At 40.5% G+C, this 15,003-nt stretch overlaps 1 protein-coding gene across 1 annotated transcript in view; it reads right to left on the bottom strand.

Moving 5' to 3' along the window:
* Nucleotides 1-14,670, bottom strand: part of Piwil4 (piwi like RNA-mediated gene silencing 4) — a 44,678-nt gene extending 30,008 nt beyond the window's left edge. The window contains exons 1-7 of the mRNA XM_046462385.2: nucleotides 14,572-14,670; nucleotides 13,383-13,461; nucleotides 10,670-10,801; nucleotides 8,427-8,641; nucleotides 3,713-3,834; nucleotides 2,026-2,106; nucleotides 931-1,128 (exon numbers count right to left, since the gene is read on the bottom strand). Coding sequence (XP_046318341.1) covers nucleotides 931-1,128; nucleotides 2,026-2,106; nucleotides 3,713-3,834; nucleotides 8,427-8,641; nucleotides 10,670-10,801; nucleotides 13,383-13,461; nucleotides 14,572-14,670 — 926 coding nt within the window. The remainder of the gene's footprint in view (nucleotides 1-930; nucleotides 1,129-2,025; nucleotides 2,107-3,712; nucleotides 3,835-8,426; nucleotides 8,642-10,669; nucleotides 10,802-13,382; nucleotides 13,462-14,571) is intronic.
* Between the last annotated feature and the right edge of the window lie 333 nt (nucleotides 14,671-15,003).

Below are 15,003 nucleotides of genomic sequence, written 5' to 3'. Positions count from 1 at the left end.
AGCAGTTGTAGCACCCTGCTTAACCTCCCATCTGGGCTGGTCCTTGGCAAAGCTGCAGAACAGGTCAGCTAGGATCATTCTAAGCTCTTTCTCCCCTCCAGGAGAAGGGCTTGGAATGTCCTCTCAAATACCCCAACCTGTGAGCAGAAACCTCCAAGGCAGGTTTCTCCAGAGCTCTGGGCACCTTACAAGATGACTGAAGGAGCATGGATAAACTAATCCATCAAGATCATGACAGGAGGATAAGACAATTCAACCATCCCACCCCTCTGCTATGCAACCAGAAAAACAACTTTAGGAGGAAATTCCAAGACAGAAAAGGAGAAAGCTAGTATGTCCCTTAAAAATAAAAAATAAAAATTTAAAAACCCTTTTTGGATTGGCATCAGTATATGGTGAGCTTTTTAGTACTTAGAAAGTCATTTAATCTGCCTGCGTTTAATTCAATGTGCACTGTTGGCAAATTATACATAGAAAAATCTGCAAAGAAGCAAAATATGGTCTCAGCCTAAAAGACCTCAGAATCTTTTGAAGAAGGTGAGGCACGGACTTCACATTCTGTGCTATAACATAATAAAATTCAATAAAATGGACATAAGGGATGGCTCTAAGGAAGTGCAATAAACAGTTTCAACTGAGGGGGCAAGTGTAGGTGTCAGGAAGATCAGAGCTGGACTTCGTGAAGATGGAAACTTAAAAGGCAGAATTTGGAGTGGGGAGAACAGAATGAGAATTTTGGATCATGTCAGTTTGAGAAAGTTGACAATGACACATAAGGAAGTCTAACTCAAGACAATTTGAGAACAGCCAAGTCTTCTAAACAAATTGATCAGACCTGTGCTCCAACCTAAGCTCCAATGAACTTCCTGTTGCCAAACTCCATAGATAATTCATTCTCTGGAGAAGATTCACTTATATGTAGACTTTTACCTTGTAAGGACAATGAGTCCTATTAGTTGTTTCTCACATGTCTGGGTGAAGCAAGACACACCAGTTCTGTAGCAGAGATCAGTCATGAATTCCAGAACAGTCTCATTCCGGAGGACTTTATAACTCACATCAGCACTAAGCAGGAGCCTGTTTTCAAAGTATGATACAGAAATAGCAAACCCAGGCCAAAGGGATAATCTGCAAAAACAGATAAAAAGAAAAAAATTTAAAATTAATATTTAAGATGTTAGAACAGAAAAACAGTAAAGATTTTTAAATGATTTTTCATTCTAATTCTCTAGAGGTAATTTTTTTCTTTAGTCTGATTTCTTCCAGTTGCTGACTAAAACTTAAGTTGTTTTTAGCTGATGTGTCCTTAAATACATATTTAGAGTAAACACATATTTAGGACATTGTACGATGCTTAGCAGCATCGCTGTCTCTACCTGCCAGCACTTCAATCACTCCACCTGATTCTGTCCTTTATGCTCTTCTCCCCTTGTTTGATTATCTGTCTTTGGGCTACCAGTGGCCTTTCTGTCTTTAGCCTGACCACAACATTTTGGAGAGGTGAGTACCAACCAGTTCAACCCATGGCCTGATGCTCCCTGAAGCACTACATTTCCAGTTCAGGGTAAAACTCATTCTCCAAGTGTTCAGGATGGCTCAACCCTTCTCTAGGGAAGTTTAGCTGACTTCTCTGTCTGCCCTCTGTTTATCTGATGATTTCACACCAATCACCCTGGCTGCACTAGGTTCCTTTCAACAAAAGCTCAGAGCACCAGCTAAGTGTTATGACATAATACAGCTTATTCTGCTTTCAGTATTACTTTTGACACAGAAAATTCAGTTTCTGAATTCCCTCTAGAATTTATGATAATGATCTTGTACACTAATAGAAAAAAATGGGCTCCTAGCTCAAGGTTCACATTCACCACTCTATTAAAAAAACAAAAACAAAAAACCCTTGAAGATTATAAAAATTCATTACATTTCATATCACAGAAAGACTCAGAGGAGGCATAATGGTCAATGTAAATTATACTGCTCACCTTATAAACATTTCAGGGGAAAAGAAAATATAAATAAACCTACTTGTGTTGGGGAATTTCCACTTGCTCTGAAGGTTTATAGAAGTTCCGTCCAATTTGGTACATAGACAACTTTTTTAAGATCCTGCAAGTATATATTTTTTTTAGTTTTTGGTAAATATTAGTCAATAACAGTATAATTCTAAGTTTGTACTCATGCTGAATGTAATAAAAAACACATAGAACATACAGAGGTCTTTTTCTTACAGCTGTAGAACATTTAGATACTGAATATATGAAAGTGTCTATATAAGAACTCTCACTTCTTCACATTTGAGAATGATGACTGAAATCATTTTTATCTGTGTGGACTTAACTGCAATGATGACTAGGCGGTCATTTACCACTACATCTGGTCATTAACATTCAGACTGGCTGGAAGGAGTGAGGCAAGCCATGTCTGAAGGCTCTTCTGGCCTGTTTCCCATTTTGAGAGGAGGCAGCTGCTTCTGCTGAGGCTGCTCAAGCTCCCCAGGTGCCGCCAAATACCTCTTCAGCAACAAGCCATGTTATTCCCAGAACCTGACACATCACTGATATGAGGTTGTCAGTGTGTGAGAGAGATGTACAAGGTGTTGGGTCGGAATCCAAGTATTCCAACTCTGTGATCTGGGATGCCAAACACCACTGAGCCTTGGCCTCCTTACCTGAAAATGGGAATTGACGTAAGGGTACACCAGGGCCCTCCAGTGAGGATGGAGGAATAGAAAGCATAAGGGGAAAAGCTTTGTCACTGGAAAGAACCTTCCAATTGTCAGCTAGAGGGCACATGCCAGCTGGGCTTCTGAAGAACTGCTGTGTAGCAGTGTACCAAGGCCCAGCTATGACCAAAGGAGACTGCCCAAGACATCTGACTAGCATTAGGAAACAGTGCATCTGTGTGGGGGAAGTTCCTTTTCGTGACCCTACTACTCAGCAAAACCCCAAACTTCCCTATCTTCATCCTTTCCAGAGGCTGCTATTGAACAAAGGGGATGGAACCTAAGATTTCTGAATGGCTCATCTTAAAGTTCCACACTAGCAGAATGTCGAAGTGGCTCGCGTACTTTACAGTATCCACTTGTCCTATGGGAATTGTGCTGAAAATGTGGATTTAGGGGGTCCCATTCATGAAATTCTGTTTACCAGGTCCATCGAGGAGCCAGGAAATCTATACTTAACAAATTCCACTCTAGTCTCAAGATGACTTTGGAACACTTGATCCTTAGAACAGTCTGAAGAACACTGAAAAACCTCACTGTGGCCTTCCTTCTGGCCCCATGTGTATACACTGGAGCAAAAGCAGAAAGCAGAAAGCTTTTTAGATCCCACATCAACCAATGACGAGTAAAATAGGACCTTTAGTTAAGTAAGTCAAATATAGTGAACTTTTCAGTCAGGGAATCAGGAGTGGAAACAGGTTCAAGAAATAAAAGCAAAGGGCACCCTCCCTGCTGCCAATGAGATGGCAGTTACCCTCCAATTCTATGTCTCAACCTGGACGATCTTGGATAACGATGGCTGTGCCAAGGGGAGGCTGTGATGACTGTGTGGCACATGGCTGCTTGTGTACCTGAAAAGTATGTGAAGACCTGCCCTCAATACAGCACTGTGGGGCACACTGCCTACCATGTGGTTGACCATTTTAATCCCAGACTCCATGCTGAAAGGTGCCATTAGCCCAGATTAAATTCACATTTCAAGTGCCTTACTTCTTGAAGATGATATTGAAAACTTGGATGCACACAGGGGAGCTTGATGGCAGCTCCCTCATAAGAGTGACAGTCATCTTTACAGTTTCACCTCTTCGAGTTTCACTTGATAATTCTGTGACCTGGAAAAAGAGGTACTTAAAATGCACTCTACAGATTATCCCTAAGTGTGCAGAATGCAGATATGATAAAATCATCACAATTCAATATGCATTAACAAAAAGAAAAATGAAGGTGTTAGCTATGAGTAGTAATCTAATCATCACATTAAGTTTAAAGGGGTTTTTCTTTCCCACCCCCTGTGTCTTACTGATCCCAAGAAAGCAACACATCTTTCTGCTCTCCAAATTCTTGAAGGAGAGTCAAAGCCAGGCTCATGGCTCAAAGATTTGATCCAAAAAGAATTCCACAAAAATTGGGTCTTGACCTTTACTGTGGGGAGGAGGGGAGGGGGAAGATGGGTAGCAAATTACTTCAAGAGTCTGAAATAAGTTAGTTACATTCTCCCAAGAAAATTTCACATATGCAAGAGTCCACAATGCACCCACTTTGGGAGGGTTCGTGTATGCCCAGAAGCAGCCTATTAGTGGACTGACTTGCCTCTCCCAAGTTCACAGATTCCAGAACACAGTCTCTCATGAGTTTATTCCTAAAGCAAAAAGAAAAGAAAGCAAAACAGAATGACAATAGGGAAAGTGAGGATGAGGGTAGGAGAGAAAGTGGTAGAAGTTAGAACAGATAGGAAATCTGATTTTAAAAATTGTGGAAGGTCTGGAGAAATCCCCTGAGTTCTTCTGTAGCCTGAACTGGTGTTATAGCAATGTGATGAATGCCTGACTAGATTTCTATCACAGCTCCCCAACTAAACCGAAAGTTACTTCAACCAGACAGGACTCTGTGCAGGCTTATGAAATAAAAGAGTTCACAAATCAGTCAATAAACATCAATCAGCCTTCAGGGATTTTTGAGAAGGGCAATGAATTAAAAGTAAGCTAATCAGCAGACATTTACATATTTCTATATAAATGCCTTTTTCTACAGTTACAGTGTAGTTTAACCACTTTTAGGTTAAATGAAGGTCTGGAAACAAAAAGAAATGGACCTTTCCCAGGGGATGGCATATTTCATTGAGATGATTTCTTGCCTCACACAAAATTGTACAGAGATCAGAACAGCTGCAGGAAGAGCTCATCAATATCAGGAAAAGTCTGGTAGGCAGGAGGGGTGTGCAGTTCTCAAAACACTGCAGGGACTTCAGGACAAAGGATTACAGACAACAAAGGATGTGGAGGTGAGGAGTTAAGGGGAGGTGGCAGCAGATGGTCTCAGGAAGTGCAATTCCCAGCAGCCACTTAAGATCAAACTCCTCAGCCCCCTTGCCCCTCCCTCACCAAACACCAACTGCTCCTTCACTTCCTACATCTGTTACTGGACCCACACCCTCCAGTCCCCAGGCTGCTAACCTCAGAGTGAACTTTTATTCTCCTCCTCCATCCACCATCTAATCAATTGGCGAGGCTTAGTGCATCTATGCCAGCAAGTCTCTAATCTATTTCAGCTGTGTCAATACCACTATTAACCACAGAGCTGAAGTGCACATGATGTGGAAGCAGAAATACCATAATTCACTGCCTCTTACAGCTTGTGTGAACCTGGAGCAAGCAACTGTTTAAGAACTTTTCTCATCTCTTAAGCAGGAGTAAGCCTAACTTATGCCACAGGGTTGTTGTAAAGACTAAATAGGACAATGCACAGGTCTTATCATATTCTAAAATACAACCCTTCCTTCCTATCACTGCGTCTTTGCCCCTTTTCACTAGGAATGCCCTTCCTCATTGTCCACATCAATGATCCAAACCCTATCTAAGAATCTAAATAACTCTCACTAAAGTATCCTATGAGGAGTGAGCTTGCCTTTCATCAAGCTCTGTACATCAACCTTGGGGCAAGATACTGAACCTCTCAGGCTCCAGAATTGATGAGAGGATTAAATGAAATCATGTTACTAAGAGCCTGGCAGAGTGAACAGTCCACAATTTCAATGAAGTCTGGTCGGCATAATAGCAGGAGTGGGGTAGCAGCTGCTGATTAGGAATAAGGTGTAGATCTGCTCCTCTCAAGAGAGGAGTGCTGGAGCTAATTTAAAAATAACCAAGCATAGTACTTAACACTTAGTAAATGTTAGCATAATCAAAATATTAATTAGTACTTAGGAACTTATTCTTCCTTGCACTGTATATTTATTTGTAACTTTAGTAATAACTTAGAAATTTTTGAGAAATCAATGATAATACTACCAAACACAAAGTAGGCACTTCATAAGTGTATGAGAGTGGCAAGCAGATATGACATGATAGCAACCCCATCAGTTGTGGCTGTAGGTGCACAGTGTGGGTCTGGAGAACACAGAAAGGCCAGATGGCAGCTGAGCAGGACTTTGAGAACTACACCATCTGGGGATGCAGAGAGTGAATTTGTGGAGTGGCTCTTCAATGACACTACATACCAGGAAATGTGTGAGGATTGGCAGAGATGCAGGGTTAAGCCTAAATCGATATTAGGACCAGGAAAAGAAGTGAGAATCACAGCTTCATTGCTGGGACCCTTTTCACAGTAACTGGGTGGCAAGTCATATGTTGATAAGGAACAAGAGGACACTCGACACACTGTTAAACCTGGCATCACCTGGGTCTGGATATGAAACAAACAGGCCTGATTTGTCACACATTATGTATTTAATCTTCTGTTTTGCCACTGGCCTCCTCCTTAGACTCCGCCCCCACGGACAGAAATGTGTTTGACTCATATCACATGCTCATTTTGTTTTTTTTTGTTTTTTTTTTTTATTTTTTAATTTATTTATTTTTTCTAATTTGTTATGCATGACAGCAGAATACATTTTGATTCATAATACACAAATGTAACACAATTTTTCATCTCTCTGGTTGTACACAAAGTAGAGTCACACCATTCATTTCTTCATCTTTATACCTAGGGTAATGATGTCCATCTTATTCCACTATCTTTTCTATTCCCATGTCTCCTCCCATCCACTCCCTCCCCTTTGCCCTATCCAAAGTTCATCCATTCCTTCCATGTTCCCCCTCCCCCATTGTGGATCAGCATCCACTTATCAGAGAACACATTTGGCCTTTGTGTTTTAGGGATTGTCTTATTTTACTTAGCATGATATTCTCTAACTCCATCCATTTACCTGCAAATGCCATGATTTTATTCTCTTTTAATTCACATGCTCATTTTGAATGAAAAATGAGCAGCACTAACTTAATCCTAGCACCTGCACAGCAAAATTTGTCCATTTTGGTTAGGTACAATTAAAGCAAGCCAGATCATTCATGGGTCCTATAAAATAATGTCAACATACCTAAAACTCTAAGCTATTGCTAAAATGAATCTATGAGAGCAAGATGATCTTTAATAATAATACACATGAGGTACAAAATTTAATTATGAGAAACTGTATTAGCATGCTAACAACATCTGCTCATAGAACAAAGTATTGAAGGAACCAACCAATAAGGACTTATGGGGAGTAATAATGTTTCCGAATTTACAGATCCAGACTTCTTAAACTACTAGATTTAACTGTGTGATATAGGGGGCTGGGGATAAAGCTCAGCTGGCAGAGTGCTTGCCTAGCATGCACAAGGCCTGGTTTCAATCCCCAGCACCACCAAAAAAAAAAGAAAAAAGTAACCGTATGATATAATTTTAAAGTCCCACCTCCAGACAAAATAATTACTCAAGTAACTCCTACAAATCTCAGGATCTCATAAAAGGGTAAAGAAACCAAGAATCTCAGAAATGCATTTCTTAAGGAAACTCACAGATTTGCTTATTGGCTAGAAGTTTCAATGTATGCTATTAGCCCCATATGCTCAAAAAATTGAACTAAAGGATTAAACTTCCCTAGGGCCAGCAGCATAAAGCTTTAATCCCGTGTTCTGTTTTACCTCTTCATATGAAAAACTGGGTTTTTTGGTAGCAAGTTTTAAATATCATTTTAGAACAAAGCATATGATTAAAAAGTCAATATCTTTCTTTTAGGATTGAAAGTGTTAAAAAATGGAGAAAAAATATGAAATATTCAACTGCCATTTCCAGTGGTCACATTTTTTAAATACTCAGAATTGAAAGCAATAACTCACATTTATACAATGGAGCAAGTCAGAAAAGAACTGACAGTTTTAGATTCAGAGACTGATGTGAAATTATTTGGGTACATAGGCACAATTGTGCAGGAATGAAAACAAGAACAATAAATTTAAAGCTCTGAAGCCACAGGCTAGCTGGTGTTTCTTAAAGTCTTGCTTGTTTGGGGAAAAGTTCTTAAAAGGATGCCAATTTCAAGGACACTTAGAGTTCTTTTTTTTTTTTAGAGAGAGAGATAATTTTTTATTTATTTTTAGTTTTCAGTGGACACAATATCTTTATTTTATTTTATGTGGTGCTGAGGATCGAACTCAGCGCTCCACGCGTGCCAGGCGAGTGCGTTACCGCTTGAGCCACATCCCCAGCCCAAGAGTTCTTATTTTTTAAGATGCCAGATCACCAGCTTCTTAATTAAAAAATCAATTACCAATGACATTTTTACTAGTAAGTCTTTTTTGCTCTCAAGCAAGGGAACAGGAAAGTAAGTACATACACGCATGTGTAAACACACATAAATCTCCACAAAATAACCATACTATACCTTTTCTTCTAGCTTTTGTGAGAGGAAAAGGACAGTACCATCGAACGCTTTTGCTTTGTTGGAAAGTATGCTTTGACTATAAAGCAAAGCAATCCTGAGCTTTCTAGATTCTAATTCTGGAATATATGTCACATGGTACTGGTATAGCTGCCAGTCCTGGGGCAAATCTAAATTAAAGAGATTTGTAACCAACATCACAGGTATTCCACTGGAACCTAGGGAAGACAAAAAACAACTCTTTCACACACACACAAAAAAAATCACTGTTAACATTAATCACATCATTTGAAAATTAGTTTGCATGTGCACAGTAGTTGCATAAAGCAAGGATTTTTGTTTGATGACAAAAGATAAGCTCTAAAACTTGCAGCCTAATAACTGTGTTGGAATTTAGAGTGAATGGTGTGTGAAGCGGGCCTCAGAGGAAGTCAGGAGCAAACAATGACATTCATGACTTGGGAGAAGAGAAGCATCTGAATTTAACTACCCCACCTTCCTTCCACCTGCCTTGCAGCTCTTATTCTCTGCAATTCAAATCGACTGGAGTAATATTCTCATATGCTGCTCTGCAATTATGCGGCTCTCATTTTCAAAGAAACTGTATGGTTCTGAGCATGACTACAACCCCCAACCTCCGGGAAACCAGATGATCAAAAGTTAACAATACTCCTAAAAATCCTGGAAAAATTCCATTAATGGTTAGACTGCTGTTCAAGTCCCAAAGAAGAGCCTTAGAGAGGGAGGGGAGTGTTGGAAGAGAGGAAGGAACTGTACCTTTCCTGTCCAAAAACAGACAGGATCTGAAGGGGGCGGGGTTCTGCAGACACATGGAAGCCATGTGTGCTTCCAGGAATGTCATTCCCCTATAGGAATTTTTATTCACATCTGAAATGTCTATAGGACAAAATCAGGGATGGCCAGGGCACAGGTAATGCTCAGGCTGACTTATATTTCCCCAGGACAAAATCTAAGAGGATACTAAGGAGTTTCTTCTCAGCTCCTTATAGGGAATCACCCAGTGTTTGTCCTTTAGAAAAGAACAATACCAAATAGGCACTATTTTGCCTTTCTCATAGAGAAAGTGGAAACATGAGCCCCAAAGTGGTGAGGAAGAAAAGTTGTCATGTGTGCCTTAGCATTTCCTCATTCTGTGGTATGTAACTGGTGGTAGCAAGGAGTCATTATGCTATTCTAGGTAAGGAAGGCTTTCTTTTGTTCACCCAGATCCTGAGGAAATGACAACATATTTTAGCTGCTCATATAAATGGACTAAAGAGAAGTCAAACTAGAATGTCAGAGCTGGGAGACCTTTGAGATCATCTACACCAGTGTTTACAGATAGCAGCCAGCCCTATTAGTGCTACAGTTATAAAACGTGAAGTGGATAATATGTTCAATGAAAAGATAAATTTGCCAGGCATGGTGCACGCACACCTGTAATCCCAGCAGCTCAGGAGGCTGAGGCAGGAGGATCACAAGTTTAATGCCAGCCTCAGCAAAAGTGAGGTGCTAAGCAACTCAGTGAGATCCTGTTTCTAAATAAAATACAAAAAAAAAAAAAAAAAAAGGAAAAAGACTAGAATTTAACAGAATGAACCAGAGTGCCTGGTGTGAAGTAGGGGTAAGCACTATTTCATGAAAGTTTTGCTTCCACTATGTGTGTTTTGTGTGTTTGCTGGGCCACTATGTGTGTTTTGTGTGTTTGCTGGGTAATAATACATTTATTTCTCCATTAGCTGCCTTGGTTTTATACAAAAGTTTGAAAAACATTGATCTGCATAAGTAAGGAGGAAGCCACAAAACCATTTGAGAACCCAATGAAAATAACAGACCTATTTCCCAGAAAGCATATATGCCCACAAATGTGTGTGCAATTTCAGGGGGAGCCTGGAATCTGGGTAAAAAAAAAATAGCCCACATTGGCTTAAGTCCAAAACACTATTATTCCCCATACTGGAAAAGGGTTAAGAAAAAGAAGAAGCATCATTTTCAGCCACAACTCAAGAATCAGGAGAATATCTTTTCCCAAAATGAGATCTGTTGTTGTGGAAAACATCATTTCTATTAACTAAACAAAATTAAGGCTAAATATTGTAAAGCCTCTAGACTTGCCTTGAACACAGCAAATATTCAGTTAGTATCTATTGAGTATATGAACTCATTTATTTTAGGTCAAGGGGTAGAATTTCCTTAAGCAAGATTTGGTAATATTTGTACAAGTAAGCTTCATAAAGACTGGGTACCTGTTTTACAATCTTTCACATGTGCCAATTTCTCTCTGGTACAGATGCCTAGATCCATGAAGTTCTGTCTCATTTTCACATTTCTTTTCACAAAGGTACTTTCAACATCACCATGAGGTAAACCATTATTATCTAAAAAATGTAGAGAACACAGTAATATATTTCATTCTAATGATACTAGGTTTACTATATCAAAAATGCATCCACATTCAAAACTCAGATGTTTGTGGTTTTTAACAAAACTTGCCCACATTGCTGAAAACATGCATGACTATACAGAAGCCTTTAGCCTAAAAGTTAAAATCTGAAAAGAAAGCTTGAAATATTTTTTTAGAAATAAGAGGCACTGAGTTAGTACTAGCACTTATAATACTGTAGACTTCCTCTTTGACTAAGGAGAAAACTTTATCTCCTTATGCCCTATCCCACACTTATTTGCAGATGGCAGCTCTCCTTTAGCTCCTGGGTAACACCCTGCAGAGCTACAGGCTAGGACTGCCCACACCAACTTCTGCACAGAAAGGGCTGAACCTCTCACCTTTCCCAGTGAAAAGAGAAACTTCCCAGAACACTGCAATTTGTCTTTATTGTAGATCATTCCTCAAGAGAATGAAAGCCATGTTTTACCTTGGAGCCTATCATAATCAGTTTCTAGAAAATATGAAATTAAAATCTGTTTTGAAATGAATACTGTTTAAGTGAGTACAAAAGGTGCTGACTTTTTGGATGTGCCTTGGGAATTCTGGGGATGACTTTAAAACATCAAAATTGTCGGGCTGGGGCTGTAGCTCAGTGGCAGAGCACTTGCCTAGCAGGTGTGAAGCAGTGGGTTCAATCCTTAGCACCGTATAAAAATAAATAAAATAAACCATCAAAAATACAGGTTATCACTGAAAAGTAACAGGACTAATAGTCCTTAGGACTCTGACTTGACCCACCCTATGATATTCTCACTGTATGCAGTTCTCCCAAATGGCACTGCCACCAGCTCAAAACTGCTGTCCACACCTTCCTCAGTGCAGTCTGAGTCCCTCAAGAGAATCACAAAGTTCATTTAATTTTTTTAAATATCTATTACCCTCACTAGATTGTCCATATCATTCATTGATCTTAGTTTCACAAGATGTTGAACCGTTTCTAAAACATCAAGGTACCATGGAATGGTGGTTGTCAGGGGCTAGGGGAAAAGAGGTTTGGGGATTTGTTGTTTAATGTGTACTGAGTTTCAATTTTGCAAAATGAAAAAAAAATTTCTAGAGATGAATGATGATGATGACTGCACAGCAATACCAACAGACTCAGTATCCTCAACTGTTCATTTAAAAATAGGTAAAATGGTAAATGTTATATGTATTTTACTACAATTTAAATAAACAAAAATTCAATATGCTCTCAAAGGATTAAGGGTTTTCGTGACTTGCTATTCAGAACAATGGGCAGCAGATGTGGACAGAAAATCCCAGGTTGGTGCACTATTTGAACAGTGGTGGTATGCTGGGCCTACTGCGCTGCCACTCTGGGCAGGCCTTCCGGGCTCCTGCAGCACATTCAGTTGTGTGAGTTCAGATCACACAGGGGATACCAAGCAGCACTGGAAAACTCAACCAAGAGCTATCGAGCCAGTCAGGAAATGAATGGGGGACCAGACTCTCAAGAGTGTGGGGGAACCTAGACTTACACATTTGTTAGAAATCTATCACTTCACTCTGTGGTCAGAACAAAGGAGATGGCTAACAGGTTGCACTGGGTTATGGGCTGAACTGTGTCCCCCACCAGATTTATATGCTGAAGTTCTAATCCCCAGTACTTCAGGATGTGACTGTATTTGGGGATAGGATTTTTAAAGAGAGGGTCAAATTAAAGTGAGGTCATTAAGGTCCAATATGACTGATGTCATAAGAGAAAGAATTAGGATACAGAAATGCAGAGAGGAAACATGTGAGTCTAGGAAGGTGGCCATCTACAAGTCAAGGAGAGAGGCCTGAGAAGAAACCAACTGTGCCAACACCTTTATCTCAAATGTCAAACCTCCAGAATTATGAAAAAATAAATTTCTGTTGTTAAAGCTAATTAGTCTGTGTGACTTTGTTATAGCAGCCCAAACAAACTAACACATCAGGCACACCAACTGGCATTGTGTGGCTACTTGGAGTAGCATGTGGACAAGTATACTGAGACCACATCTGACTTTGCAGAGAAGACAACTACCACCAAGCAGTGACATCTAACATAGGTGGGGAGGGAGGAGGCCAACCATGGGAGGCATACTACCGAGTTTCTACCATCTCTGTAAGGTGACATCATTGGCATTTATAAACCATAGGATTTTGTGTAAGGGGGGGCGGGGGCATGCTGGGGACTGAACCCAGGGCCTTGTACTTTCTAGACAAGTGCTCTACCACTGAGACATATTCTCAGCCTCTATATACCATAAGAATTTTTATAATTTTTTTTTCAAAATTCTTCCATGAACAGAAAGAATCAGAAAACTGGCTTCTTCGTGTCTGTGGATTCTCGTCTACCAAACACTTTCAGAAAATTTAGCAGCAGACTCTGCCTTAGGGAGTCCCAAAGGAATCTGACAAGGGAATCACTCAAGAAAAGAAGAACAGGATGCTAAAGAAGCCAGCCTGCTGCTATGAGGCCTGGTGGAGTCAGTCTTCTTTCATGTGAGTTGCCTGGAACTAAGTGGAACGAACTGAGTTGCACCTACCTCGCTGTGGAATCCTACTTGGTCCCAAGAAGCCGCTGCTAGAGAACACTTCATTGTCTCTAAAATCAGCTGGTGTGAGCTATATGGGCAAAAACATTTTTTTTTCAGACTTAATCACAAACCAAAGGTTTCACAAAATAAGAACAGTATCATGTCATAAGGCATTAGATTAGCATGATCTAGGAAAAAAAAAAATGTTAACAGGCAAATCCCTTGAGAGATGAGAAGAGAGTGCTCATTGTAGACAAAGGATAGGATGAGTGTCAGTTTTCCCTGCTCATCAAACTTATTTTAATACCAGGGACAGCATAAGACGGTGGAGGTGTAAAGAAGCAGAGATATGATCTTTCCACTCAGGAAGCTATTCAGAAGGAACATGGCACAGACATGCACAGGCCGCAAACTGCCATGGTCCATGGGCATGAAAATAAATTGAGCTCAGAGGATATGATGCACCAGCCCAGAGGGTGACTCCCTCTAAGTAAGTGGCCCCAAATTAGTTCACAAAACAATTAGGGAGAGAACATTAACATTTTCCTTTTTCACAGAAACTACTTCTCTTTGTTCCAGAAGTTACTAGATCTTGGCCTACTAAAAACTGAGGAAAGTAACAAGGAGATCACTTCATGAGAATAAAAGTGTAATAACCACAGACTACTCAATTGAATACTTTTGGCCTAAGTCAAAAATGTTGCCTCTAATACTAATACACAGTCATTAACATCACTCAAAAGTTGTTTATCTGTAGGTCAATTCCATCTAGTTGTCTAAGTCCAGCCAAGGATTCCTACTAGAAGTGAAGGCCCAAGCAACAGTAGCTCAACCTAAACCACACTTGCATTTGAGATTACTTATTTTATATACCAATTGGCAATCGTATTAGATGATATGCCATGCGATGGTCTGAGAGTATATCAGTTTTTTCCAGGCAATTTAAAAACAAATCAAGTAATTAAAATCTAGAAAGTAGATGGCACTGACATCTTGCCTCCTCTTCATAGCTAATGAACCTACATTAGTATCATTCTTAGGTAAGACCCCTTGAAAGAAAAATTGTGAGAAACCACAGAAAGGCTCAAAGTGAAGAGGAAAAGCTGTAACTCAGAGAAGATAAACACAGAGGAAAGCACTGTCCAGCTAGAGTCAGCCAGGAGGGAAAGAAACGAGGCCAGCCTTGGTTTCTACATACCAATGGCCAGGCCGGTGCCTGCCCCACCTTGGTGGCACTTTGTCCCTGAGTGATGCCTCGAGCCCTGACGCGGGCTCGTCCATTGTTGTTCCCCAGCATCCTGAGTGGCTTCTAGAACTGCAGTCTCAACCACAGTGCTCTGACTTAGGTTTACAGAGGGCCAGGCCACGTGCGTTGGGCCCAGGGGAAGCTCGCGTGGGCGGAGAGCGCTGGGGTCGCAGGGTGGGGCACTGGCACGTGAGCGGCCTGGCGGGGCGGGACCCAGGCGTGGCTTTTGCTTTAACCCGCCCCTCACACAGCAAATTAGGCGTTGTCCAACTTTCTGGGGTTTCCCAGTATTAACGTGTGTGAGGTAATGGCGTTAAACTTCTTCTTCTTTTTTTTTTTTTTCCAGTCTGATTTTCTACTCTCCAGGGTGGTAAGCACCTCTAT

Source organism: Marmota monax, unplaced genomic scaffold (genome assembly GCF_021218885.2).
Source record: "Marmota monax isolate L192 unplaced genomic scaffold, Marmota_monax_Labrador192_F-V1.1 WCK01_AAM20220418_F8-fsc00104, whole genome shotgun sequence".
Classification (NCBI taxonomy): Eukaryota; Metazoa; Chordata; class Mammalia; order Rodentia; family Sciuridae; genus Marmota; species Marmota monax.
This window is presented reverse-complemented; position numbering and strand designations above follow the sequence as displayed.